Source organism: Fusarium vanettenii (genome assembly GCF_000151355.1).
Source record: "Fusarium vanettenii 77-13-4 chromosome 8 genomic scaffold NECHAsca_17_chr8_1_0, whole genome shotgun sequence".
Classification (NCBI taxonomy): Eukaryota; Fungi; Ascomycota; class Sordariomycetes; order Hypocreales; family Nectriaceae; genus Fusarium; species Fusarium vanettenii.
In genome coordinates this window covers 596,088-623,013 of record NW_003315868.1, presented here as the reverse complement: position 1 = coordinate 623,013, position 26,926 = coordinate 596,088, and the positions used below count along the sequence as shown (strand labels likewise).

Sequence of the window (26,926 nt, the reverse complement as noted above, 5' to 3'; positions counted from 1 at the left end):
TCCAGCTCCGTCATTTGAACGACATGGCTATCTCGGAATGCCAAGAGGCTTGGCTCTAGGCATCTTTTATTCGAGGCAAGGCTTTCTCTCAGCCAATAACTCAAACGTTGACTGATTCTCCTATTCAGATATTGGAATTGGATCCCTGAGTCCTTTTGCCTCACCGTCTGAGTCGTTTGACATGCATATCGTCCGTGCAACATGGACCAACAACACGAGAGCAACCCTAAAGAGGCCGCCAAGCCTCCGAGAATCAATCATGACTTTTGAAGGAATAAGCGCTATTCAGTTTATACTGTTAATCGGAGAGATTCTTATGCCGGTAATTGGGTCTTGGTAAATGTTTCGTTACATTTGCAAAGAAAAATATTGTCTCGATCGACATGTGAACTGGGTCACGTGGGTGCCGAGATCCGGGTTTAGCCGCCCTTGGAGCCCCTCTTCTTTTGACAACTCATGACTCTACCACTGAGAACCTGCAGACGTAGGATTTCAGGCAGACAAGTTAACGAGATTGGGCGGAATTATCCGAGACACCTGCTGTTGAACACGCTCCACTTGTCTCTTGGCCCGGATTACCGCCATGACGGCGAGAAACATCCGTTTCGACTCTCTTTGTCCTAACCGAGAAGTAGCAACTCAGGGTAAGTCTACCAAAACTACTGTTATCAATACAAGCTCTGATTTTACGAAACAGACTGTCCTCTTTGCGTTAAGCGACGGATCAAGTGCGATCGAAGCCTACCGACATGTGTCAAGTGCGCCAGCCGAGACCTGGACTGTCCTGGTTATCATCCTGTTCCGCTCAGATGGAACCAAGGGGTGGCAAGCAGAGGCAAGTTTGCCGGAAAGTCAACTCCAGTGCTTGATAAAGACATTAGAAAGGCAAAGAAGCACAAACTCTCAAAACAAAGAACTGCAGAGGCCGAAGTCTCTTGTAACAGTCCTCAACCTGAACACACACCGTCATTACCAGAAGCAACCCTTGATTTACACATACCTACAAACATTCCTCATCCATCTCAAGACCTTGATCTCGTTCATAATATCTCATCCATCACACTTTCCAACAGTCTTCTCAACCACTTCTGCACCAGAGTCATCCCTCGACTGACCTGGATCGACCTTCCCGGCAGTCCGTGGCGAAAAACGATTCTACCTCTAGCCCAGAACTCGACTTGCCTCCGCCTCGCGATAAGCAGTTTAGCAGCTGCTCATATACATACGACATCGACCGAGACTACCGATCAGACGGCACGACTCCTTCAGATGCAGACATGGCTCAGGGATGAAAGTCTTCGGGTCTTGAATCAAAAGATGCGACTTGAGTTACAACCAGTCCACAGAACAGTACAAGCACAAACCAGCCAGTCTTTTGTCGAGATTCTCACGGCGATGCTGGTTCTGTGTTACACTGAGGCTTTTATCCCTGGATCAAGGGACTGGAAACTCCATCTGAATGCCTGTCGAACGCTCATCAACTTTGGCAACCTAAGAACACGCAGAACATCACCAAACGGCATCGAGAGCTTCATACTCAAAGAAGTAGCCGATCTTGACACACTATGCAATATTTCCGTCTTTACCGATGACTCGACTTCATTATCCGAACCCTTTGGCGATACAAGAATATGGTCTTTTACAGGAGTGATAAACGACATCACAACGGTCGAGAGACAACGCCACCATGCCCGACGAAAAGGGCAACAGCTGGCAGACATCGACATGGAAGAATGGCGCCAAAGGGCTCAAAATGCTTATACCGAAGTTTCTGCCAAAGCCAGCACATTGTCTGGGGACCAGGACATGCAACAATGCTTCCAGGCTGTCGTCAGGGCACACTACCACGCCACCATCATCTACAGCTACCAAGCCTTCGCTCCCGCCGAAAAAGTCCAAGAACTTGTCAAATCCACCATAGACATCCTTCTACGCGAAATGCAATCCGTCCTAGCAGGACACGTACATACATTCTCCCACGATCTGTTTCTTCCATGCTTCATCGCCGGGACAGAGTGTCGGGGAGACAAGCTGAGGCAGTCCATCATTGAAAGACTGTTTCTTGACTCGTTGTCTGTGACAGGGCTCTGGTGCAACCATACGGCCCTTCAGTTTCTCACGACTTTGTGGGGGAGTTCTGAGTATGAAATGGGTATGAACTGGATACAGTATGCCCGGGAGAATGAGGCACGGGTCGGTACGTTTATTGCGTTTTGATTCGCCTCTTTATTTCATTCATGACCCCCTTGCGTGGTACGGAGGGTCAGGGATACGTTGGCAGCGATCGACTCGACTTGATGTACCGAGTACAACACCACCAAGAGATACCCAAAGCTACATGATTGAGCGTAGACTTTAGTCCGGTCGTGCGTGTTCAATACGTTCTATTCAGTAACTGGGACTGGCTCGACTGAGACAGATCTCATCGACTCGAGTCCAAGTTCAGCTGCTTCCACTTTGCCTCCCAGCCCCGAAAGAATGGACTCTCAGGCAATGTTTGATGCTGCCAATCCTTTTCCATGATGCCATTGTCAATCTGATACCTCTCATACTCGGCCAAAGCTGGCTTGAGTATGTGTTCAACATGCCACACACTCTTATACCGTATTAAGTTCTCCTTGCTATCACTGATAACCTTGAGGCTTAATGAGGGAACATATGGCTCATCCTTCAAGCTAGTTACCGGTGTGAAGAAGGCCTTGAAGTTGAAGACGATGGCGCCTGACAGCGGGAGTCGGCGCAGCGTCTGCCAGTCGACGCGAAAGTATAGATCCTCGAGACGAAGAGACGGATCTTGGGAGTCCCGAATTCTCAGGCCAGGGTCTTCAGGAGGGATGTATAGATGTTGGCCAATCTCAAATCCCCATGCTCCTCTCTGAATGGGCTTTGACGCCGGCATCTTTGTGAAGAATCTAGAAATGTCAAATCAGACAGGGTGTCTCGCTTAGTCGTGTTGACGAAAAGTACTCACCGATCCATACTTAGCTGCATCTTCTCCCTATAATCAGGAACAGGTTCATGGATCTCGGGTAGACCCAGGCCGAGTTTCGTTCCCAGACTCCATCCAGTTGATGCGCAGATGACGCCAGCCCGGAAGTGGTATCGTCCGGTCTGAGGGTCTCGAAGCATGATGGCAAAGTCTTCAGGGACGTTTTCCAACAAAACATGCAGGGGATCAGCCGTTGAAAGGTCATTTTCAGTGCCGAGTATACGGTTGATAAAGGTGTTGCCGTCCAGTTGAAAGTAGTGGGGATACCGGGCGCAAAGGAATTGTATCACCATCTCCATAAGCTCCTTACAAGCCAACTCGGATCCAGGCAATGCATTGAGAATATTCTTCCCGTTCTTGGCAAAGATATCCTTTCGTTCCTGAATATAGCGATGGTACGTGTTATCAAGTTCAATCCAGTAATCCGTCTCCATCTTCTGGAACGCTATTGTCAAGGTCAGCATGTAGATATCGATCAAAGAGGGGTGCTTACACATAGTCTGGTGGTATGGCCATCTCAGAGGCCTGTATGGCCTAGGCGGAGAAGTCTTGATGTCGAAATCCTCAGCCGGCTTTGGCAGGGGAACCTCTGACAAGGCCGCGTCGTTAGGAAAGTCGCCCAACTTCAAGACATCGCCAACGGTGAATCCGCTGTAAATGAAGCGCTCGGGGCTTGCAGTTGCATAGTCTTCGTTCATACCAAGTACCAGCCTAGACAACTTCGATGTTTCCACATTCTGATCAGCGTGAGGAAATCGGGAGTCGAAGCTGCTCAGAACCGGGCGCTGCGATGGTGGGAACACATCAGAGTAATCTTGGCCGGCTTTGGAGCGTTTTGGACTCGCCGCCAAGCTAAGATTCTTCTCTCCTCTATTATTTTTGCGTTTTCGTATGAAGTAGACAGCAAAGAGGACAATAGTGACGTAGCATATTGCCGACAGAACCTCTGAGGGGAGAACGGGCGGTTGTAAACCAAAAGACATGATGAAAATTCCAGACAGTGACAGTCGGCAAGAAGTACAAGGAGAGTCGTTTGCACTCTTTTACTAACACTCTACTGATGATCCAAGTCTGCCATTTCAGCCATATCTTATACCCATCCCAAATTCCGGGTTCCCGGTATCGTCTTCACCAAGTTTATCCCAAGCCACACAGGAACAAAGTTTCTCGCCAGGACTTCTCTTCTCGGATTAGCCCACAGCTAAAGAAAGCTGATAGAGGTGCATACTTTCTCCCCCCACCTCCCACATCAGTGCTAGCTCGAGCAACGTGGAGTCATCTGATGGCCATCATCTGCACCTCTATGTGAAGTCAAGTCGTTTCGAGGACTGCCGATGGGCATCATGTTTGTCTGTGCAAATCAGAAGCCTGTTATTTTTGGGATTTGTTTTCTCGAGATAAATTGATATGGTGATTGCTTGTTTGGCCGGTTATCTACGCTCTTGGCTTTGCCCGGGCCGGTTTAAACATAGCGCTTGTGGAGACTGATGCAAGCGAGGATCCTCAGGTAATTTGGAGCCTTGTTAACTAGATCGTTGGAAACAAAGGGAATACTGGCAATTGTAGATGCTCACGGCCTATGTTCCATACTACGAGAAACTAGGAGAAATCAGGTCGCATTTAAAGATTAAGTCATTGTGTCTACCGTCGAATAATGGTGAGGAACCCCTACCAAGTTCAACATAGATAGATGTCGAGGCTGTCATACCACCGGCTCAACTACCACATCTCGGCAAGACATCTACAATTTAAGATACACTGGTCCGGCTCTAATATTCGGCAGTTCATTGTTCAAAATACGTAACATTGTACAACTGTAGGCGCATCTCAAAGTCCGGACAAGCCCGTGATGGAGATGATGTTGTTGAGCCAATACGCTATGCCCAAAACAGCAGGCCCCGCGAGAAAACTCCACAGGACCGGTATCGGTACAAGACAACCACCAAGTATGAACGGAGGAGGGTCTTGAGGCGGATGACGGAGTCAGATAAATACCTTGCGCACTCCTGAAAGTTAAAATGAGAAGTCATCAGAACGAGATTTGTGATCACTTGTACACTCCCTCCTTGACACCATGCAAGTTCCTATACTCGCAGCGGGCATCTTGCTCGTCATCTGCCTGATTTACGCCAAGGTAACAAAGTTCTCTGAACGTCTTGAAGCTCAGTATGTTGAGAATTTTGCGATCAAGACTTGGGCGGGCCGCCGAAAACAAACAGCGTCAACCCAAAATCTGCCATATCCAGAAGAAAAGCCAGCAGCCATTACGCCCCTGGACAACTTTGACTGGAGGACAAAGAAGCCACCCCAGTTCAGAGGTTTCAAGCCCAAATACAACATCTCTATGGGTGAGTATCTCATACTATCTTCCACATGCCTGCTGACTGTATAAAAAGGCATCAGACGTGATACTCCCTCTGAGCTGCTATCCATTGACCACGACTACCTGGATCGCGTCAACCAGCGCCGAGAGATTCTCAAACAGCATGAAGATACGGTCTGCGGGTTCTTGCCGGGAGGGGAGCAGGCTGTGCTGGAGATTTACGACTACTTTCTTACAGAGTACCTCCCTATCCGATATCCCACCATGTTTCAGCTCTCCCAGGATAAAACCATCTTCAACAATCTCGTCACCAACAGATCCTTCCCCACAAAGCCCCAGGACGTCCGATCTGCGCTTCTCAATCTCGGCGAGATTGTGGAAGAGGAACTCTTCTTGCTCATGCCAGACTCTGACAGTTACCGACTCGTCGCTTACGTCTGTTGTTTCCCATCAAGTTTCGACCCAGCAGAAAAGCTTGGGCTTCTGCTGAGGGACATTCACAAACCTGTTCCGGGGTATGAAAAGATTGGGCCGAGCATGGAACGATTCTTTGCAAAGTTGCAAGTTGGCAGCCCCATCAAGCGACAGAATGTGAGTACCAATTCACACAAAGCAAACTCTTCAGAGACTCACATTCCATTTCATAGTGGTCGGTGCAAGTTCACCCCGAGTTGTTTGACTGCGAAGCAAACCACAGAGTAAAGAGTTACGACGGTCCAGGTGAACCAAGCATAGAAGATGCAAGTCTCCAACACTCGCTTCCCAAGAGACTCTTTGCTAACGGACTTCAGACCTTTCTACGATCCGAGCTACAAACCCTAACTCGATTTCCAAATACCCAAGCCATACTCTTCAGCTTCAAGACATACTTGTTCAAGGTGACTGACGTCAAGGCGCAGGGCCAGGGCCCCGAGTTTGCAGAGGCTATCGAAGGCATCCGGCATGGTAATGTGCCGGAAATGTGGGAATACAAGGGTGCGCCTAGATGGGGGGAGACTGTTTGCAGATACTTGCGATCATGATCTACGTACACACGTATTTAAACTTAGTCCAAAATAATTCTTTGTTAACGACATGGTCACTGCCTGTTTCTCCTTCCTCCCAAGATCAAGCCGTTATCTTGCTTTCTGGAAGAAAGGTTCTACCAGAATCGCTACCAGAGTGTTTTAATACGCCAACAGAAAGAATATTCCCCAGTTGTGATCGAAGTTTTAAAGTGCAGCACTAAATCATAGAATGTAAGAGCATGTCACTGAAGACGAGTGAGTCACTAGCTGCGACAGAGGAAGCATCTCGGCTGAAAGAGCAGGCATATCTTCACTGAGCTTCACCCGTCGCCACGATGCTGAGCTTCAAATCCAATTAGAAGTTTTCAATCCCGACTGACTCATTTTGCCAGTCCTCCTTGGAGTTGTTGGCCTTTGTTGCCAATATGCTGCAACGTTAAGTCACAGTCTCAAATACCGTAACACCATGCTCCCGGGCCGTCACATAAAACTCCCCCTAAAGGGCTTTTTATTTTGCCAAGGATCGTCTCAACATCGAATTCATGGCTTCTCTGATTCCTATGGACCAGTACGGTACCTCTTGAGTTAATCATCGAGCTCAGAAAGCAACATCAAGCCAAATGAGCAAGAGAGATAAAGTTAACAGCACCGAAGCCATCATGCCCAGTGCCTTTCAGCAAATGATTCACCGCTAAATAAGACCGCCTTGAGAACTTCAGGGACCATGCAGGAGTCCCGTCAGTTATGGTGGGAGACTGGGTCATGCTCCCATGTCTAGCCTCCAAGGGTCCCGAAATTATAGGAAGCATAGAAAGAGTGAGTTATTTCTTCATATGTCACGTTTTCGTCTAATAAAACGAACAGGTCAAAAGGCAGACGGTCATATTTATGTCATTTTAAAAACACCAGGCCTTACGATTGCCCATATTTTCCTACACGCAACAGGCCTACATCATTTTTCCATCACACATCTGAAGCATGTCTCACTAAACCACCCACTCCACTTCCAGTTCGACAACGCTCGTTTCGCTTTCAAGCCCCTCCCGAGGGCCCCGGGCGAAATAAGACTACAGTTCCACTAGCTAATGCGAGAAGGGAATCAAGAACTGCGATGGGTTCTCCCACGAGGAAGAGCCGGACCAACCGCACACGGTAAAATGCCCAAATTGCTGATGCGAACTATCGATTTCCTCTTTAAGGAGTTACTTGCCCATTTATCAGGGACGAGAGAGCTGGCGAAAAGAACAGGGGGCAAGAAGTTGCCATGAGAGAAGGATACATGGGGCCTCTCTCTACCCACAGGAGGATACACCACGTTCTCACGCCTCATGGAAGAGAACATCAAGCCATCCAAAACCTTTCCGTCAAATATTCCCATTTATACCGTCGCCGCAGTGGTAAGGATTGCCAAGAAGATAGAAAGATTCTCACGGGTCACCGGACGTCCAGACTAGAGGTTTGACAACCTTCCTCCTGAGAGTCGAGCGTATTACTAAAAAGGAGCCATCGTCTGCGCTGCCGCCCTGTCCGTGTTAATGATAGAGCTGTGGTCTGTGAACATGATTGTTGGTGGTTTCTCCTTGGCATCTATGTATTTTGTCGTCTTCCGCAGCGTCCAGAGGAAGCCTGCTGTCTCCAGCTCCGTGCTCTAGTATCGTTTCTCCACGTCCGAGAGTATGCGAGAGTCTCTCAGGCGCCATCCTCGTCCGCAGTGGGTTCTATGTCAGAGGTCTGGGTTGTATGCGAGCCTGTAATTGATAGATAGCATGTTCGCCCTCAAGTTTTCCACCTGTATCATATCTTTAGTGAAGACCGCTGTTGCGTGTTGCCCATTTCATATTGTGCTGACAAAGTTCATGGGCATGTCAATATATTTGTCCGATGTGTGTACATTGTCTCCGATGCCTCTTCTCTTTAATTATTTCTCTAATCTTTATGCCAGACTATGCACCAAAGTATGCCAATATAAGCTCGCCAGCTTCTCGCTTTGCGCCCTACTCACACCGTTCACATTATACATCCATCCTATCCTTATCACACATCCATCTTATCCTCATCACACATCTATCCTATCCTCATCACACATCTATCTTATCCTCATCACACATCCATCCTATCCTCATGATACATCCATCCTATCCTCATCATATATCCATCCTATCCTCATCATACATCATGTCAACCTCCTTCACTCACTCATTTCCCACCAGGCACAACACTCGAAAGCGAATGGCGATCCGGCGGCACATAAACCTCCTTCACCTCAGCACTCTGCCACAGCTGAGGCGAGTAATACACTAAAGGCAGATCCTCATACGCCAGATGCGCATTCGCCGTCACAAACTCTTCAAACGTGGACGCCGCCTTTCCACCAGCAAGACAGAGTTGAACTTGCTGTACCCAAAACATGCTTTGCGTAGAGCCCATGCTTGAAGAAAGCTCCAACGCCGTCCGCGCTGCGACCGTCGAGCTCTTTTCCTCAGAGGGCTTGCTTAGTCGTTGATAGAGGAAACGCAATAGACTGGCATGGTTCGTAGCGATGACTTCATCTTCAGGTATGAGCTTTGCCTCATCAATAAGAACTGCAGCCCAGAAGTCAAGGTCCTCCCGCGGAGGTAGACCGGAAGGTTTGGTGAAGCGACGACTGATGGCGTTGACCATTTGCGACCGGGCGAGGTCGATCTTTGCCTTGGAAGGCATGCCAAAGACGTTGGGAAGAGCCTTCTTGTCGGGATTCACGAAGCTCATCCTCGCGGGAATTCCCTGCCAGACTGAAGACGAATAGTACTGACGCCACTCGTCTCCGGTAATGCCGAAGAGAGCCTTGAATGCCTCAAAAGTGAGACTCGTGACCGATCCCTCAAATTGAGTACCCTTTGACGCCTTGGATGGATCAGTTTCCAAGGATCGCAGATATGCGTGGACAATCTGGATCCAGAAATACGCCTGCGTCTCCGAGTACGGTGGCACAGACGGATCAGAGGCACGAAGGCGAATGGTTGACGATTGCAAGGCCTCAAGCGCTTGCTTGACGACACCACCTCGTCTGAGCTTGGACGTGAGCGTCTTTTGCACGACCGAGAATGCAAAGCGTGGCAGTCTATCCACATCATTCCCAGGACGCTGAGTGTTCGGCTGTTCTTCCTCTACCTTGGGCTGAGCGGGGGTTGGAAGAGGTTGTAAATCCGGGAGATGCCAATTCTCTCGAGCTTCAGGCGTGAACAGCAGATCCTTGGAGTAGTACGACCTCCAAAGACCAGAGTTCATAAGCCACGGCGCCGAGAGAGCGATCTCTGCGTATTCACCTCTGTCTGGGAACTTGTCGCGTCCATTGTTGACTTGGTAGTTTACAGCCGCGATCTGAATCTGATGAAGCCAAAAGATTGTCATGGTCCTGTTGACGTTAGAGGTAATTCACAATCAGGCAAGGGATACGTACTTGTGCGCAGTGTTGCGGAATCGCTCTGGGTCTCCCTGCCTCAGACGATTGAGATGAGCCATAAACTCGTCGGCACACTCCAAAAGACCAAATCCTCTAGCGAAGCAATCATGCAACACGAAGAAGCCCGCTCTCAGATGAGTGTAGTGGTCCCACGAAGAAAGACTGCCGTCCATGAATGACGCCCAGAAGCTCTCGGCGTTAACAGCGTCCGCATTGGCCTTTCTTACGCGCTCGAGGAGTTCCGAGCTGCTCGGTCCCTTCTCCAGTTCTGCTACTTGAGTCTTTGTATCTGGTTGAGCCGGCTTCTTGATCTGTTGGATCGTCTGTCTAATCTCCTCCATGGCAGGATAAAGCTGTTCACCAGACGTCGCGCACAAACCAGGATAATCCAAGATCTTAATGTCGTGATTCGCGAGATAAGGAGCAATCTCTTTCTCAAACTGCGCTCTTATGCCTTTGACGATGGAATCTCTTTCATCGGGCAGGAGGAGGTCTTGCTTGTTAAAGAGGATAAACATGTGTCGACAACCTTGCTCAGCCATCATGGCCAAGCCCATGCGGAGATACTCGAGGGAAAATTCGATCCTGTCGGGATCTAGATCGCCACAGCTTTGGATAAAGATGAGGAAGCGATCTGGCTGCATGTAGTGCCTAATTAGAGGCCTGATCTTGTCGCATCCTGCAAGAGTCAGTACACATTCAAACCAAGACAGGCAATGCTCACCTCCCACGTCCCAGAGAGTAATCTTGCCGCCATCTGGATACTCGAGGGTCTCTACATTGAAGCCAATTGTTGGGATTGTAGTGACTATCTCTCCCAGCTTCAGCTTGTAGAGCATTGTCGTCTTTCCAGAAGCATCATTGCCGAGGATGAGGCCACTATGTTCAGGGCCTCTACGCAAGAGCCAGCGAGCGATACCTAGCACGGTCAGCGTTGTCCAACTTCAACATTAACATGTAACTTACGCATGTTGCCAAGAGTGTTCAATTGTGAAGAAAGAAGAATTGACACGGGCAGAGGCCAGTTGATATTAAAGTCGTTGCCTCGAGAAGTGGGGAGCCAATGTCTCCAAAGACGTGGCTTCAAGAATCTGCCTTGTCGTCGACTATTCACGCGCCTAAGACGCCAGCCTGTCAGAATGGCTTACAACTTCTGACACGAGTGGCTTTGACATTTTACTATTGACACGACTTGGTTATTTTTGTTTATTTCTAGAGGATTGAGCACTCCAGGCAGCAGGTCTTTGCATCTACTGCTACACCAGATTGAAGAGCTAATGGCCCAGCAAGGACACATATATCCAACAGCTCACAAGACCATATCCTGCCATCTAGGCATCCTTGTATTTTGGGTATCTTGAGTAATTCCATCGTCTAATCAACAGACCCAGCAAGCGCAACAGCACTAAACCTCAAATCACCACCCTCCCTCTCCAAAAACTTCAACGCCCCGAGACTAAGTCCCTTGCTACTCAGCACATCCTCATCCTCTAGCAAATCTCCTCTTCGAATCGGTCCCTTGCGTCGTCCGTCGAGCTCCCAGAGTCCCCCGTCGGTTCCCTTGGCGAAGCAGACATAGTGCAGCTCGACGTCGTCTTCGGCCGGGGGTGCGGGCGTGTCGCCTTGGGAGGCTGCTTCTTTGTGGGCTGTTGCTAGGTCGGGGGTTTGTTCGAGGATGCGGGCGCGGCCGTCGGAGCCTAGGGGGATGCTCTTCTTGATGATTGTGTCAAGCGTGGAACCCTCCTCTGCGACGCGTTAGACATATACACCTAGATATACACATAGAGAAGATCTTACCGATAAAGTTTCGTGCGTTTCCGTTGCTGACAGCGTGCAAGAGTCCCATAAGTCCACACGCATTCCGAACAGTCTGTGGCCACCAAAGCACCGGCTCCGCATCGCCCTTGCCGTGGTACTCATCCACCAAGCTATCCTCGGCCATGCGGTGGCTCTCGTACGCGGCGCTGACGGGGAACACGAGTAGAAGAGCCAACGCGGGGCGCGGGATAAAGGCCAGCAGGTCCGGGTCGGTGAGGGAGTAGACGTCGTGCATCCCGAGGGCCGGCGACACGCCGAGCTTGTGGATGAGCGTCGTCATGAGCTGGGGGTTCGCCTCGAGGGGGATAAATGCCGGGCGGGCATCAGAAGGGTTGGGGTCTGTTGTCGAAGACATGGTGGGCGTATGTGTGCGTATGTGAAGGTGTCGCGAGCTGTTGATGGAAATGAAGCTTGGATGTGCTGAGTGCGAAGCTGAAACTTGGTGTTCTCGGCCCCCGCCAAACGCGGGGCATTATTTGCCATGACGTCGCCTACCGACTGCCTGCAGCGAGTGGCTCAGGGCTCAAGCGGGGGATCATCAAGATAAAACACGCCTCATTGTTTATATCTGCACTTTTAATGCGTTGCATTTTACGAGCATTAACACCTGTAGTATCATAAGTGACGGGTGTTATTAAAAAAGGGTAGCATTACAAGGGCTGTATTCCTCTTGGCATCTTTCGATTCTGTAAAGCTGTAGGGTAACTTATCCCAACCTGTTCAACACCATCATTCACGTCCAACCACCACAAAACCCATCCTCATTTCCTCCCCTTTTAGCTTCTCCAATCGCATCTCTTAAACCATCTTTCTCGACTCACACTTGTTCATCCAAAGTTTCGCTAGTCTCTTTGATCTACACCTGCCATGTCTAGCCTTGGGGCTTCAGCTATATCCACTAGCCCACAAACGGTTTTCTTCTTGGACCTTCGGGGTCTTGTACAAAACCCGCAACACCGGTTCCGCGTGCTGCACGTGCCTTGACGCGATCTCATCTCATCTTTGAGGGTCGCAATCTGGCCCCGACGCTTTTTCAGCCCTCCGGACGACCACCGATGTCAATCATTTGGTTGGTGCCTCCACCCATGATTAAGATCGCTCTTCACGATGTGACGTGCAAATCTTTCTTGCTATCTATTCAATAATGTGGTGCATCCTCGTGTTAAGAGTATCACGGCACTACACAGCACAAACACAAACACCGGGAGCCGGCATCAAGGGCAAAACAACGGACGGGCCGTTCCCGAGAGTTGATGACCAGCCTAGGTAGCTAGCTTTCTCGTAACGAGGTAACCATGGAGGAATCCGCCCTGGTTGGGACGGTAGCAGGCGATATTACCACCTAGCAAGCCTGGTTAGAATGACTCGGGTAGCTGCTTGTCGATTCCTCAATGTCTCGGAGACGAGTCTTTCTCGCTAATGTCTGCCACACCAACACATGCAGAGTGACAAACCTCCTGACAGACTTGAAGATGACCAAACCACAAAAACCACAGACACAGACACAGACACATACTCTTACCGTTCGTCCCAGGAGAGTGGCACGGATCCCCCCCAATTTGGCATCAAGGTTGGATCCGCACTAGACGGGAGAGAGTCCCCATCACCATGTCCCCCACGTGGACTCGAGACATGACTCGCTGGGGGTGTTATTGAACCCCCCTCCCCTCGCCAAGGTGGGAGTCAAGTGTCAGGTAGCACGGCGTCGTTGCGCACGTACCGGCGAACCAAGACCCCGGAGGCCGAGACCCGTTCGTGCTCGTCCCTGAGCGGAGCAGCCGTTTGGAGCTCATGGACTTTTAGCGATCAGTTTGATGGCGTTAGACGTTTGAGGGGGATGGATGGATGGATCCAGACAACTTGACGGGCTTTCGATCAGCACCTGCAAAGCATCCTCTGGCGTCCTTTTCAGGTCAAACTAGTCTCGTCCAAGTAAATCCCGTTCGTCATCTCTGCTTCGTGGCACTTGAATAGTCCGGTCTTGTCTGAGCCCCTGGTCCCTGCGTCAGCTTTTTTTTCTGTCTTTCCCTTTCAAGGGGCGGGTCTGGAGTTCAGGGGTACCACCCTCTTGCACTGCAAGTCAAACGCCCCCTGTCAAGTTCAACTTTCTGTATCGTACCGTTGGACTGTAGAAAGAGGGGAAAAGCGGTGGGTGTGGATAGATTGTCCTGAGACATAGCTCGGGCTGCCATGTCTCATTGAGGAATCCATCACCACAGAGGAAACGCCGTCGAATGGTATTTGCATGCATTTCATAGTATAGCCCATTCACAAACTGCCACGGGCCAGGCTGTCAATTGTTAATCGACCTGGGCTTGGCCGCTAGAGAGGGGGATAGAAAAGCCGCTACTGCAGCTCATCCTTGAACTGATTGAACTCCCTATTTCCTAGCGGGTACCTGTCCATCCATCTCTTGGTCGGTCCGCACGGATCTTTTTCTTGCGCTCGCGTCATGATTACCGCCGGGCTGGCATCTCCTGTCACTGACTCTCTCCTCCCTTTTTGGCTTTGATGAAATCTGGGCTTGTCTTCCATCAAGACGTCGAGAATATGCATGTATCCACGAAGATCTCCAACTAGACTGACCCCCTACCTACCGAGTCCAAGCCATCTTTTTTCTTTTTCCTTTTTCTTCTTCTGAGGCCCTGTTCCCCAATCAGCGCGCGTGGGCTGTCGAAACAGGTCGCCCCAGGTTTCTTCCAACTCTCTCTCCCTTGCTTAAAGAACGGCCCAACACCCGTTTTCCCCTTTCGTAGCTTCTCATTCCATCTTTTCATCATCTTTCCCCGTGAGCGCCAGAATGCTCGCGGCGGGTCCCCTGAGGCCTCTCCTTTAAACCTGCTGCTTCTCTTCCCTGCAACCAGCAGATACTCATCTTGTCCAACGACATCATGGGCTTCTTTAGCTTCTTGACGCGCAAATCTTCCTCGGATAAGAATCAGAACCAGGTCAAGGGTCAATCTTACAAATCGACAGTCGCATCAATACCTCCCATCCAAGGTGAGTTTTGTGTCAAAAGGATTCAAAGACGCCACCTTCTGACTTGTGCAGGAACTTATCCCGTCGCTGGAAATGGACCCAACGTGCTGGACCAGCTGCAGCAGGCGGCAAGGAAGCGCAGCCAGGCTCAACTCTCTGTAATCGATCACGATATCGACATTGACCCTGCCGCGCCTCCTCCAATGGTCCCTCGCTTTCGCAGCTTCTCCCCAGGACGTCCAACAACAGCTCCAAACCAAGCTCACGCCAATAGCTTCACCTCGCGTCCGAGGTCCGTCGCCCGTAGCATCCGCAGCACCAACTCAGCCTGGAGCGTTCCCGAAAAGACACGCGCAGCCGTGCGCACAGTAGAGAGACCACCACCTGTGCCTTCAATTCCATCTCACCACCGCCGCGAGAGCTCCATCGACTCGTTCCAGGACGGCAACCGGTTCGTCGACGTTCTAGACGCCCAGGGCGAGATCAGACCGTCAAACTTTCGCTCGCGCGTCGCAGCCACCGGCGTCCGCGAGTTTGGGGAAGACGTTGCCGAGCGCAACATTGGCGAGAACGGTCTGAACCTTAACAGCCCTGCCGTCAAGGCCTTTTACCGTCTTTCCAGTAGCGGGAGGTTGACGCTGCAGACTTCTGACAGTGGTGGATTGTCTGTTCACGATTATGATGGCTTTGACGACGATGATGACGATTGCGCTCCGCCGCCTGGTATTCCTCATCTTGATCTGGGAACGATTCGAGAATCTTCAAGACCGACGAGTTCATCTCAAGCATGGAGGTCATTTTCAGGCTCAATTGGCGGAGAAATGCTAAGATCCAGTAAATCGCAACGACGTCTGGATAAACGCCCCGAGACATCATCCCAAACAGCAGCGTCACTAAAGAATCGGAGGAGATCATTCAACGCATTCGCATCTGCACCTGAACCGCAGAGGTCTAAGCCGAGACCTCTCAGTTTGCATCCTTCGTTATCAAATTTTAATTATTCGGCGCCTCTGTCACCACCGCCGATGCCCACGTCTCGTCCAAAAACGAGTGAAGGTCGAAGTCGACAGCGAAGTATTGGTATGGTTGAGATTGAGAGTCTGGTTGATGAAGCTTTTGATACACCAGCACCATGTCCGAGTAGGTCCTTTTGGCCAAATTATAGAAGAAAGCTAACAAGTTACAGCTATCCCTGTGCGATTCAAACAAGAGCATCCTTCATATTCTCGCCCCGATTCACATCTTTCACGCCAAGATCTCATTCTCCCTCGTCATGACCCTCCAATTCCTCGCCATGATCCTCTTGTCCCTCGTCATGATTCTTCTCTTATCCGCCCCGACACGCATCACGGCCCACCAACTCTTTCTCTCTATCCCCGCAGCGACATTTCTCAACCCTCACGACCTTCTAGCTCTTCATCAATGGATAAACCACCCCGCAACCGCTCCATTGGCGGCACCTCGGTTCTCCGACATCAACGCCTCGACAACATCACCGAACACATTCCCGTTCGGACGTCATCTCTAACTCTCAAGTCCCAGCCTTGCATTACACCAACCACAATGTCGTCCGGGTACTCGAGTAACCCCTTCCCGAGATCTCAGCACACACCGAGCACTTCCATCGACGCATCTCTTCCTCCGTCAATCAAGATTAACCACGAGCGCGAACAGAGCGGTGGAATGCCCACTCTTGGAAACCAGAACAACTACTACAACGCCGCCGAAGACGACTTTTCCGCCGATACTCTTGTTCCTTCACGTCGGGAACTCGAGCAGGATCTAAGTCACCCCATCAACGCAGGCGTAGAAGCCGAGTACTACATCTCGGATGCCAGCGAGGACTCTGTAGACTCATTCATCGCCTGGAAGGAGGAGAAGCGACGTGGAGAAGAAGGTCTACTGTACAAAGAAGACTACGGCATCGCAGGAGGCGGTCTTCCCGGTTTATTCGAGCCTCTCCCGATCCCCAAGGCCCCAGCAGAACCGCCAGCACCCATCAAGCCACCAAAGACGCCAAAGAGCCCAAAACGCCCAACAACAAGAGGCACCACAAAGAGCAACAAGTCGACGCCGAAAAAGACACGACACCAACAACAACATCTCCGCCGCAGCCGCACAAGCACATTCTCCCCACCGCGTCGGGAACCCCGCAACGGCTCATCCTCAGATGACGAAGGCTCCGACTCGTTCTGGGAGCGCGCGCGCGACATGCCCCACGGGCCAAGCTTCGTATCCCTGGCTGAGCTTGGCATCGACCTAAAGCACCTAGGTCTCGACCAATACGGCCTCACCGAGGAGGATGACGCCAAGGTTGACATTCACACGGCAGTCAAGCTACGAAAGGAGATGCGCCGACGCAAGATGGAGACTTCAAGTCGACGACATACGAGGAGTTATGTTGACGAGGCGGATGTAGAGGATTAACGAGACATATGAGGTATGGAGTTTTATGGCAAATATGATTTGGGAACATAAAGACGACTTGACGATTTCCGTCCCTTTTTAATTCTTTTTTCCTTTGTATCATGGAATAGGCGCATGGATATGTACAGCACAATGAGCATTGCAGTCAAATAGGCATAGGGAGGGTATCCAAGCATCTAATGAATGGACAAACATTCACAACATCAAACAAGCGCTCTTCCAATGACAAACTCCCACATCAAACATGCATCCTTGAAACCAAATCTACAGCACGGACCTAGATCCCCGCCTCACTTTCCGATTCAGCTCCGCCATCGATATGACAAAAGCAAACATTGCGGTGCCAGCTGAAAATCTTTACTTTCAAGAGTCTAGATCGGTTAGATGACGAACGCCTCCGGGCGGCTCAGCCCCAGCCACGCGAAGAACTTGAAACAAATCGTTGAGCTCGGTTGGCTAAAAATATCTAAAGAGATCGTGAGCTAACACTCTCATTGCTGTGTGGTCTGTATCGTGTTGGATTGCCTTCATACCCGAGGCTGGCTGAAAAGATATCTCGGTTGGCAAGGATGACGCTGATCATAGTGGCAATTCGGTATTTCTTCATCTACCGGAAATCCCTGGCCCATCAATCTCCCCCGGTTCACCTGATCAAGATTGCCCATCTTGGTCCCGTTCAACATCTCTCTCCGACTCCCCGACATCTCCACTTGACGCTCAGCTGAAAGCTTCAGCTGAAGCCCATTAATCTCGCTCCCTAGAATTAGCCATCTAACTCTCCACCTTGACTACTTTCAAAGTACAATGCCTGAGAAGCATCACCACTTTATGCATCAAAGCCTAATGACGCGACGACTTCAAAAGCAAAACAAAGCACCTTCCCATTATGCCAATCCCATGACATCATCCCGCAACCGTGCACGTGCCCGGCCCCAAAAAAGGCAACCTAAACCCCTAAGCCTTTCACCTAACGCCTCAACACCAAACAATAACATCACCAAAGCTACCAACACCAAAAACTTGTCTCAAAGACAAAAAAGGAATCCCTTTTTAGGTGAATTTCCTCGTCACGTGCCCTGTAGCGGAATCGAACCGCTGATCTTCGCATTACGAGTGCGACGCCTTACCATTTGGCCAACAGGGCTAGTGGTTTGCTTGGATGACCGAGGGGCTTGGGCAAAGGTATTATGAGGGCTGGCCTTGGGGTTTGATGCGAGGTTTGTGTAACACGACAGGGAATATTGGCCAAGAGAATGAGAGTAAACGCTGTATTCGCTTCTATAGTGACATGGTTGTGCAAGGTGGTTCAATCCTCACCGTGACAATCGCTGATATACCGTGACACAGTACAACCAATATCCCAGACACCAACCAGACTCCTCTAGCCCAGCCGCTTTATCCTTTGCAGGCTCTTGTTCCTTCAATCTAAAATCTAGATTGCTGTTCCATGATCATTAACATCATCTTGCACAGCCCCAGGCTTACAATCGCATCCCAGAGCCCGCTTCATCGTTTCAAAGTCTCCCTCATGCTCATCAAGCATCGCGAGAGCCCGCTTCGCCACAGCAATCTTGGCGTAACGTCCACTCTTGGCCGTAGCATTGGCAACGACCTTCTGGTGTACCATAAAGACAGCCACCACGTCACTCTCTGTTAGGGCAGCGATACCCTCCTCCACACCGCAGGGTACGTTCTCTGCGCTGACACGCCAGTTGGTGCAGCCTAGATCTTGCTGCATCTTCTTGGACAGATACGTGACAGGATGCTTGTTAGCAAACGAATCATATAGTGCCATGTCCTCAAAGTACGGTTCGATGAAGCGTGTAAAGAAGTTGCGGACAACCGTGTAGTCGTACTTGGCGTCGACAAACATGGCGCCTACGAGAGCCTCCATGACATCCGCAAAGGCTTTGGGCGGCGCAGATGCCCTGAGCCAGAAATCTTTGCGCATGGCAGTCTTATTCGCCTTGGCTTCTTGACGCGCGTCTTCTTCGGCCAGCTCAAGCTCACTCGCATACGAACTTATTTGCCCGATCAACGAGGATGTAGTAGAGGTAAGGTGTTTGTGAAGATCGAGCTTCACGCAGAGACACCCAAGGAACTGGTTCGAGGCCATGGCCATTTTGTGCTCAGTCAGCCATTGAGGATCAGCCTGAGGAAACCGCTGGAACAAGTTGTCGACAATGGCCATGTCCAGCAGGGCATCGCCTAGAAACTCGAGGCGTTGGTAGTTTGGCACTGGATCATAAGGCCAAGAAGGATGCTTGAATGCGCTCCGGAGAAGTGCAGGCCATTTGAAGCGGTATCCAACAGCATCAGCTACACAGTCGACGAGACGGCGTTGATTGACGTTGGCTTCGGCTTGTTGCCAGGCTGGCATCTTGAAGGCGGCAAAGTAATCCTCAAATTTCTCCATCTTGTGATTCTTGCTCTTGACCATACGCGTGACGGCCTTGACAGCCAGGTCCATGCTACCCCCTTTGCCAGACAGGTAGGCAGCTCCGATGAGGGCCTCGCAAACGTCGGCAATGGACTTGTCGGCTAGGTTGTGTCGCATCTCCGTCTTTGGTGCCTTTCCCTTCTTCAGTGGAAGGTCAGGGTACCACGAACGTCGGTCAAACGCCTTGGATCGGATGTACTCGTGGAGCTTGCGATCAACAGCGTGATTGAAGAGATTCTGGTTGCAGATGAGAATCATGCGCTCAACGTGATATCCACACTCGTCGCTCTCAGGAATAAGAGTAAAGAGAGAAATAGTTGTGGCCATCTTCAAAAATGAGTCGCCTAGGAATTCTAGTCGCTCGTAGTTGCTGCCCATGCCAGGCTGGAAGTTGACCTGCTCTTCATCATGCTCTCCAGAATTGTCGCTGTCCTTTGTCATAGCCTCGAGAGCCAAGACAGGTGGAATAGGGAGATCCAGCATGGCGCAAGCATCAAGGGTGATGAGGGCAGCATCGATGCGATGGATGATGGCTGGAAACGCCATGACCATAAAGGCCACATCGAGAGGAATCTTATTTGTTAGCGACGCCAGATGAAGGTAGAGGATTGCTTACTGGCGAGACTCTAAGAGGCTCCAAGATCACAAAGCAATCATTATTGACCTCCTCATCGACTTGGAACTCGTCCAAATAGTTGCGTCGGAGCGACAACATCTGTGCCTTGACAACAGGTTGATCCTCTCTCCATTTAACCTTGAGACGAGTGTTGTAGTAGAGACTGTTGCTGTACTCCTTGATGGTAGGTTCCACCTGACGATAGGCTCGGCTTCTCGACTCTGGGACCCCTTCGGGCGTGGGATCAGAAGGCTTCTTCGACTCATCAATGCCTTTGATGACAAGCTTGCGTCCTCCGTCGTAGGGGTCGGTGACAAACTTGTTTACAAAGAACTCTTTCGGGGCATTTTCCCAAGGGAGGCTGTCGTTCTTGGTGGCCTCGACAATACTCCAGTCAACCGCTTGGGAAACCGAGCTGTGACCATCTTTGCAAGGAGCCAGAAAGTAAGGAAGCCGATCGGCGCTAGCATCAAATTCTTTACTAAACACGTCAGAAAAGAGCTTGAGGGTGAATCTGGTGAGGGCGTCAATCTCCTCGCTAGTTAGCTTCAGAGATTCTTCGGAAACTGTCAGTTTGGCCACAGACGAGCGCCCATTCCCAAAGAATAAGGGTACTCCAGGGAGATCCGGAAGTTTGTTTCGCGAAAGAAGCATCAGAGGTCGACTAAGCAGGTCTTCTCCAAGAGCCCCTGGATTGTCAAGCGTAATGATAGTCGAAAAGAGCTCCTTGCAATCCCCAAGCGACTTCCAGACATCGGGTCTAAGTCGCATGGGGTATTCGGCCTTCTTGTTGGAGCTCACAGCAAGTCGAGCATTCCGCATCCTGGGAATCGTCTTGCTTAGAGTGGGTTGAAGATGTCCGTCAATGTGCTTGTCCTTGATCAGCTTCACACAAGCCTCAAAGGCTGCAGAGTATTTAGCCAATAGCTTGCTTCGCTGCGGAAACCCCGACATTGCCTTGAGGGGCGAGGCGTCTGGGAGGATGACATCGGCGATGAACTTTGGGCCAAGCTTGGTGACTGTGAATTCGACCTTGGAGGAGACTCCTGGAGTAATAGATGCAGCATACTTGGAAAGGACGTCCATGCTGTGTGCAAAGGTGAGTCGAGCACCGGTCGAAGGTATCTCGTACACTTTCTGGACCAACAGTTCATCTTGAACGGCGTCCACTACATCGTCTTCCAGTTTCCTGTCGGCCGGAAGGGATAAACAGAACTTTTGTAGGGCTGTAGAGTCTCTCTCTGCCTGCTTCAGGCTTCTGAGCTGTCCCATATTGCCTTCCTCTAGCATGGTAATGTATCTCGAGTTTGACTGTCTTGCCCGCCCTTTGGACTGTAGATACTGGATGACCGAGTTGTAGAGGTCGAAGCGGATCACGAGATCGCAGTCCGGAACGTCGATGCCCTCCTCAGCGACAGTGGTCGCAAAGAGGCAGTTGATGCTGCCTCGCTTGAACTTTTGGAGAGTCACGACTTGATCGCGATGTGACATGTTGCTGTGGGTTGATGAAGCTGATTGGGAACCAATCTATGGAGGTTAGTACTCGAACACGGCTAGTTCTAAGAAACCTACCATGTAGTAGGCGACCATTCCTGGAATCCTCATTCCTTGCTGCTGATACAGGTCCGAAAGAAGCCAAGCCGTGTGTCTCTTCTCGACAAACACAATGCACCTTTTGGTGCTGTCTCGCGTGAAGGCATGCAACAAAATTTCGTGTAGCTTCTTCATCTTGGGAGATAGCTCAGGCGAAGATGGCTCAATCGGGGGGAGTTCACGCTTCTTGACAATGTCTCGGACACGTCGAACAGCTTCTGTCGCGTGGTCTGCCTGGTTTGTCGCAAAGTCCCTAGAAAAGTCGCGATCAGTCCTGGCCACAAGCCGCTTGGTCTCATTGTCGGTGAGAAGGAGGATCCAGTATCGATCAGCACACCAGCTGCCAAGTGTTGATGCAGCTTCCTTGGTGAATTCGAGTGATGCCTTGAACTGTGAATTACGAAGGACTTGGGCCCATATCAAGTCCCATAGTTGCGTCTTTGCGTCTTCTGGAAACTCCAATGACTCGTAGTTGACTCGTTCTTCAACTTGCTTTTGTTGGCACATGGCTTCCATCAACACTTCGTTGGAAACAGTAGCAATCTCGCTGCAAAGAAAGGTTTCCAGCTCGAGGGCAGCTGCTTTCACGTCCTTTGTCTGCGAGTCGACGGGCGAAGCTGTCATGCCGAGAATCCGTGGTCGCTCTCCCTGGTAGCGGATGTAGTGATTTCTCATGATGCGGGCATAGGGGTGATCCTTTTTGGCGTGATGCGCCTCGTCAAAGATGAGGAGGTTGATCTGCGACATCTTGATGAACCCATCATTAAGGCAGTCCACCAAGATCTGGGCCGTACAGACAACAACCATGTTCTCACTAAACTGTTGATCCCAGTACTGCTTCTTCCTCACCATGCCTTTCATGTTGCCCCAGAACTTGGTGATAGGGTGCTCGCCGAGGTTGCAGTTGAGGACGGCATATTGTTGGTAGCAGAGGGCAACCTTTTCGACCAGGAAGAAGGCAACTTTCTTTGGCTTTCCAATAGCTCGATCTTCCATTTCTTGCTCGAGGTAATGTCGAAGAAGCAACGCCGCGATGAGTGTTTTGCCGGTACCTGTCACTGTCAGCACACTCACGACGCAGAGCGGGGAACTTACCAGTGGGCAGAACCACGATGGTATTCTTCTGCTTGGCCCGCTCAAAGAGCTCAATCTGATACTCTCGAGGTGTAGCGATGATCTTTCTGCTCTCGCTCGTCTTGATGAGATGCGCGACCGACTGAAAATTGGGGTCGTTGAGAGCAGCAGCAGATGATCTGGTGACCTCGCGCTGGTTCTTGCTCACCCACTCTTTCAGGGCAGCAGAGTCCTGGCGCTTCTTTTCACTGATTTTCCGAGGCTTCTCGGGATTGATGACAAGTCGATAGATATCATCTTCGTCGTCGGTGTCGTACTCAGGCCCGGCGCCTTCTTCCTGGGATGGTGCTAGCTCTTCACCTGTCGCATCGGGACGTTCCTGGGTCTCGATATGACCTGCATGATGCTCTTTCAAGAGATCTGAATCGTGGGATACGCCACTAGGCGTTGCGCTCGATGGTAGTGGCCTGATAGGCAGGGCGCCGGCACCCATGTCCACGACCATCTTGAATAGTAGGCGCCGTCACAGATGTCGCGCAAACCGTTCCACGCAGCGCAAGACTCTTTGTTAGAACAATATTGGCCAGTGAAATGCTGTGACGATATTCAAGCTGCTTTGAGAGGTGAAGATGGTGGAAGAGGAAAGAAGGCTGAGAAGGAAAGTGAGGTTGAAAAGTGCGGGTAGATGCGTTAGTGTGACGTCTGAGAGGCCGGCAGCCCGTGGTAAGAGCTGTACAATCAATCAGCGTCAATTCTACATGGGCCCAGGAATGTTTGCAAAGGTTGTGGTTCGGTTGATCCTGTGTGCGTTCTCATGTGAAAATCCCGCTCGCCGAGCAAACAGATATTGGCGTTTGTCAACGCCAGCGTAAGCTTGCGACGTCAGTGGGAGCCAAGCTTTAGATCGACGCGGGGATTTAAAGATCGTATCACGATGCCCGGCTTTAATGCGTATCCTCGCGCTTTTACCCAACAGCAAGACGAGACATGTCAAGATACTAGCTTGGCATGCCCTCCTCTAAGGTTAGCTATATATATTATAGAACAATAAATAGAAAGCCTTCTTGCAGTAAGGGCTAAACTTGGTGTCTTTGGCGTCTCTTCTAACGCATTTCTTGGCCCTTGAGGCACCATGTGATGTCAGGTCGGCCTCCCAGCTTGTGACGCCATCACACAGCCTGACCGTCGTCTGGAAGAATTGAGTTTAGTACTTTTGGACTTCTTTTGGCATAAGCAACCGGATTCATGCATCTTGATGGCCCTTTTCTGGCACTTGCTCGCATTTAATCCTGGGTGTTCTCCTCTGCCACCAGGTCATCGTTCAAGCAAGGCACCACACCCCGAATATTTCGAGATCGTATTAAGCAAAGTCCAAAAATATTTTGTTTTAGCCCATTAAACTGTCCATACTCGCCATGCTCCATGATTCCCCGTAGTCATGCACCATCCTGACTCTCACGGTATGTCCGAGACCCTGCTTGCCCAAGACCAATCCACCATCCCATTGCAAGACCGTGAAGAGACCCCAGACCCATTGCCATTTTAGATGTCGGTGAAAAAAAATGAACTCCGTTTCAATTGCACTGCTCCAAGAGAAAACGACGAAGTGAAGTCCAAACGATGTACCCATCAATCACCAGACCGACCCCAACCCTCCTCCAAGCAGCGGCGGAAGATGGAAGAAGACCTCCTTGCATCAACCTAAAGCTCAGAGCTTCCAGTTGAGCCAAACAAATTCTCCAACAGGTGTTGAGCGATGCCATTGGCGATCTGCTTGTCAACCACTGGCTGCAGCTCAGAAATCAACCGCGTGGTGAGCTTCTGGATGACCGGTCCTGTGATTATGGAAAGGACTTGTTCAGCCATGCTGTCAGCGATCTGCTGAGCGATGGTGCTGGACTCAGAGCTTCGAGGGATCACGGGAATCATCTCAGACAGGAGCTGGATCGCCAGATCTTTGAGCCGTGGCTGTAGGTCCTCCAGGTGCTGGGTCACCTGTTGACTGACATACTCGGTCGCCTTCTCGTTGATTGGCTTCTTGATTCGCTCGTAGATGTGTTCCAGAGTCTCGTTGAAGGTGGCGATCTGAAGGCAACCGTTTGGTATCGCCTCGGTTTTGACCTCGGGCGAGTGGCGGCTTTGGTCGCTTGATGTGCTGCGTCGCTTGATGCGGAGTTGAGACTCTTCCTCATCATCCGACAAGCTGCGTTTTGGGAGGCGTTTTGGGGCAGTGCTGGGCTCTTCAGGGCATACCTTGCTATTATTGGATGCATTGGTCGACTTCTCGCGTTGGCCACCCTCGTTGACTGGACCCTGAATCGAAATAGCCTTGGTCTTGCTGTCGCTTGGAGTCGTGTCGAGATTGGTACGGGGATGCGAACTAGTACCCTGACTGGGTGCAGAAGTGTGCTTTTTGGCCTCTTTCTTCACCTTTGTCTTGGTCTTATCCGGAGAGGGTGAGCCAACACCCTCGCCCTTCGCCATTTCGGTACTGGAACCAACTCCAGAGTCTCGAGTCCCGTCGCCTGTGCCGCCAGTCTTGTTAGTGGCAGGGCACTTGACGGCTGGGGTCCGATCTTTGGTCTTGGGTGGAGTGCAAGAGCCGCCTGGACCATCTTCAAGCTTCTTTTCCCAGGAAGAAGGTCGTGGAGGGAACGTGAGGGGAACATTGTCCTCGAGGACATCGATGTCCTGGTACCGCTGCATGATCGCTTTCGTTGCAGGGCTTCTCGCAAAAGTTTGGCGAGTCATCTCGGCTCTCGCAGTTGCCGCATCTTTGAGAGAGTCGTAGTAGATGCCACGTAGGACGAGCCATACTCCCCAATCAAAGTCATGCGTGTTGCGAATGAACGCGCCCCGGTAAAGGGTGTGGCTGCAAGGGCTGTGGATGTTGGTCTTCGTGGTGGCAGTCTTGCGGGCGGCGTTCAAGAAGGATTGCTTGATCTTGTCGGGGTACTTCCACCAGTTGTCTCTCCAGATAGATCGCAGATGGGCAATGACAGCTTGGTTTTCGCCCTCATCTTCGATGCCATGGAGCGATAAGTTCCATTCATCCTGGATCTCCTCGGGGGAGGGATGAGGCGTGAAGGTGAAGTCGGCGTTGGTGGTCATGGTCACGCAGAGTGGGTACTTTCAATTGACTGAGAGAAATAGATTCGCATGAGGCGTTGGTTGTATGTGCGTGTCGATGCTGGCCGGTGTTGGAGAAGAGAAATTTTGGTGTCGTGGTGGTAGCAAGATCTCCTGGCTGACTCTGAAGGCCGTCCTACAGAGCAGATATCGGTTAGTTCCATGTTAAATAAAAAGAATGAGAAACACAGTTAGTTTACCGTGAGGCAATCCCCAAGATCTTAAAACTGAATTCAAATTATCCCCGATCGGGCGCTGCGTCGGTAGGAGTTGATGTTGAAGGATCGCGGGTGAGAAGCGGAAGATAGGTGGGAGAGAAGAGGCGAAGTAGGCAGGATGAGAGGGGAGGAAATAAATGTCGAGGTTGCAAGAAGAGCTTTACCTAAACCTTTAGTATGAATAAATCGCACAAAGTTCTTGGAGCCCTAGCTCTGATAAGTATTAGAAAATCTCAAGTTGGTGACCGGGTCCCGTAGAGTACCGATAGGGGCAAGGGACTCATACGGATTCCAGGCCTTCATCCTAGCCAAGCTCGAACCCGTCATCCCTTCTTCAAATTTTGGCTTCGAAGTTCCTATTCAGAGCCCCCATGCAAAATTGAGAGTGATGATCCCCAACATGACTGCTCATGGGATCTTGGAGATCGGTCAGCTGTTGATCTGGTAAGATGGGGCAGACGTGCTTGAGTCGAGAATTGACAGACATTGCTCTTGAACCCGACGAAGGGAAACATAGATCAAGGCAACATATAATACTTGGTTTAGCTTCAGGCCGTTTAGACTTGAATAATTGGCAATTGTGTCTTCACATCCAGTTCCAACGGTGTGGAGATGAGAAGCCAGTCGCCTTGACACTGCGATACTGTTTTGGGTCCATTCATTTTTCTTCATCTTTAAAGCATTATACATTTACTTCTATCGTCCTTAATCACTGTTCTTTACTCCTATTCATCTGATCGCGAGGGCGCATCCATTTACCCCATCGGCGTCACCGTCTCTGAACCAGCCAAGAGTTGGTGATCATGTCCACGAGGAAATGAGTCCCTAGACGAGTAATCTACTCGCCAAAAAAAAAAAAGCGCTACTCACT

The 26,926-nt window shown here is 50.6% G+C and overlaps 6 protein-coding genes across 6 annotated transcripts; 2 read left to right on the top strand and 4 right to left on the bottom strand.

Moving 5' to 3' along the window:
* Positions 1-1,287: 1,287 nt before the first annotated feature.
* Positions 1,288-4,021, bottom strand: NECHADRAFT_62613 (uncharacterized protein). Its single transcript, XM_003046917.1, has 3 exons — positions 3,483-4,021; positions 2,972-3,434; positions 1,288-2,912 (listed from the first exon to the last, which is right to left on the bottom strand). Exons 1-3 carry the CDS (start codon positions 3,970-3,972, stop codon positions 2,423-2,425), a joined length of 1,443 nt encoding a protein of 480 aa, XP_003046963.1. The 5' UTR covers positions 3,973-4,021; the 3' UTR covers positions 1,288-2,422.
* Positions 4,022-5,157: 1,136 nt separating this feature from the next.
* NECHADRAFT_95312 (uncharacterized protein) lies at positions 5,158-6,334 on the top strand (the record flags this gene model as incomplete). The annotated part of the gene is made up of 4 exons (XM_003047073.1): positions 5,158-5,209; positions 5,239-5,337; positions 5,386-5,903; positions 5,960-6,334. The coding sequence occupies 4 exons, from the start codon at positions 5,158-5,160 to the stop codon at positions 6,332-6,334; spliced, it is 1,044 nt and encodes a 347-aa protein (XP_003047119.1).
* A 2,181-nt stretch (positions 6,335-8,515) lies between these two features.
* On the bottom strand, positions 8,516-11,996 carry NECHADRAFT_70875 (uncharacterized protein; the record flags this gene model as incomplete). The annotated part of the gene is made up of 6 exons (XM_003046916.1): positions 11,559-11,996; positions 11,149-11,506; positions 10,486-10,703; positions 9,759-10,440; positions 9,201-9,713; positions 8,516-9,164 (listed from the first exon to the last, which is right to left on the bottom strand). Exons 1-6 carry the CDS (start codon positions 11,932-11,934, stop codon positions 8,516-8,518), a joined length of 2,796 nt encoding a protein of 931 aa, XP_003046962.1. The 5' UTR covers positions 11,935-11,996.
* A 2,474-nt stretch (positions 11,997-14,470) lies between these two features.
* NECHADRAFT_95310 (uncharacterized protein) lies at positions 14,471-16,985 on the top strand (the record flags this gene model as incomplete). The annotated part of the gene is made up of 3 exons (XM_003047072.1): positions 14,471-14,579; positions 14,631-15,698; positions 15,814-16,985. 3 exons carry the CDS (start codon positions 14,471-14,473, stop codon positions 16,983-16,985), a joined length of 2,349 nt encoding a protein of 782 aa, XP_003047118.1.
* A 1,432-nt stretch (positions 16,986-18,417) lies between these two features.
* Positions 18,418-23,005, bottom strand: DCL2101 (uncharacterized protein; the record flags this gene model as incomplete). The annotated part of the gene is made up of 6 exons (XM_003046915.1): positions 18,418-19,998; positions 20,042-21,568; positions 21,614-22,090; positions 22,157-22,686; positions 22,730-22,956; positions 22,989-23,005. 6 exons carry the CDS (start codon positions 23,003-23,005, stop codon positions 18,418-18,420), a joined length of 4,359 nt encoding a protein of 1,452 aa, XP_003046961.1.
* Positions 23,006-24,409: 1,404 nt separating this feature from the next.
* NECHADRAFT_83458 (uncharacterized protein) lies at positions 24,410-25,819 on the bottom strand (the record flags this gene model as incomplete). The annotated part of the gene is made up of 1 exon (XM_003046914.1): positions 24,410-25,819. The coding sequence occupies one exon, from the start codon at positions 25,817-25,819 to the stop codon at positions 24,410-24,412; it is 1,410 nt and encodes a 469-aa protein (XP_003046960.1).
* Positions 25,820-26,926: the final 1,107 nt, after the last annotated feature.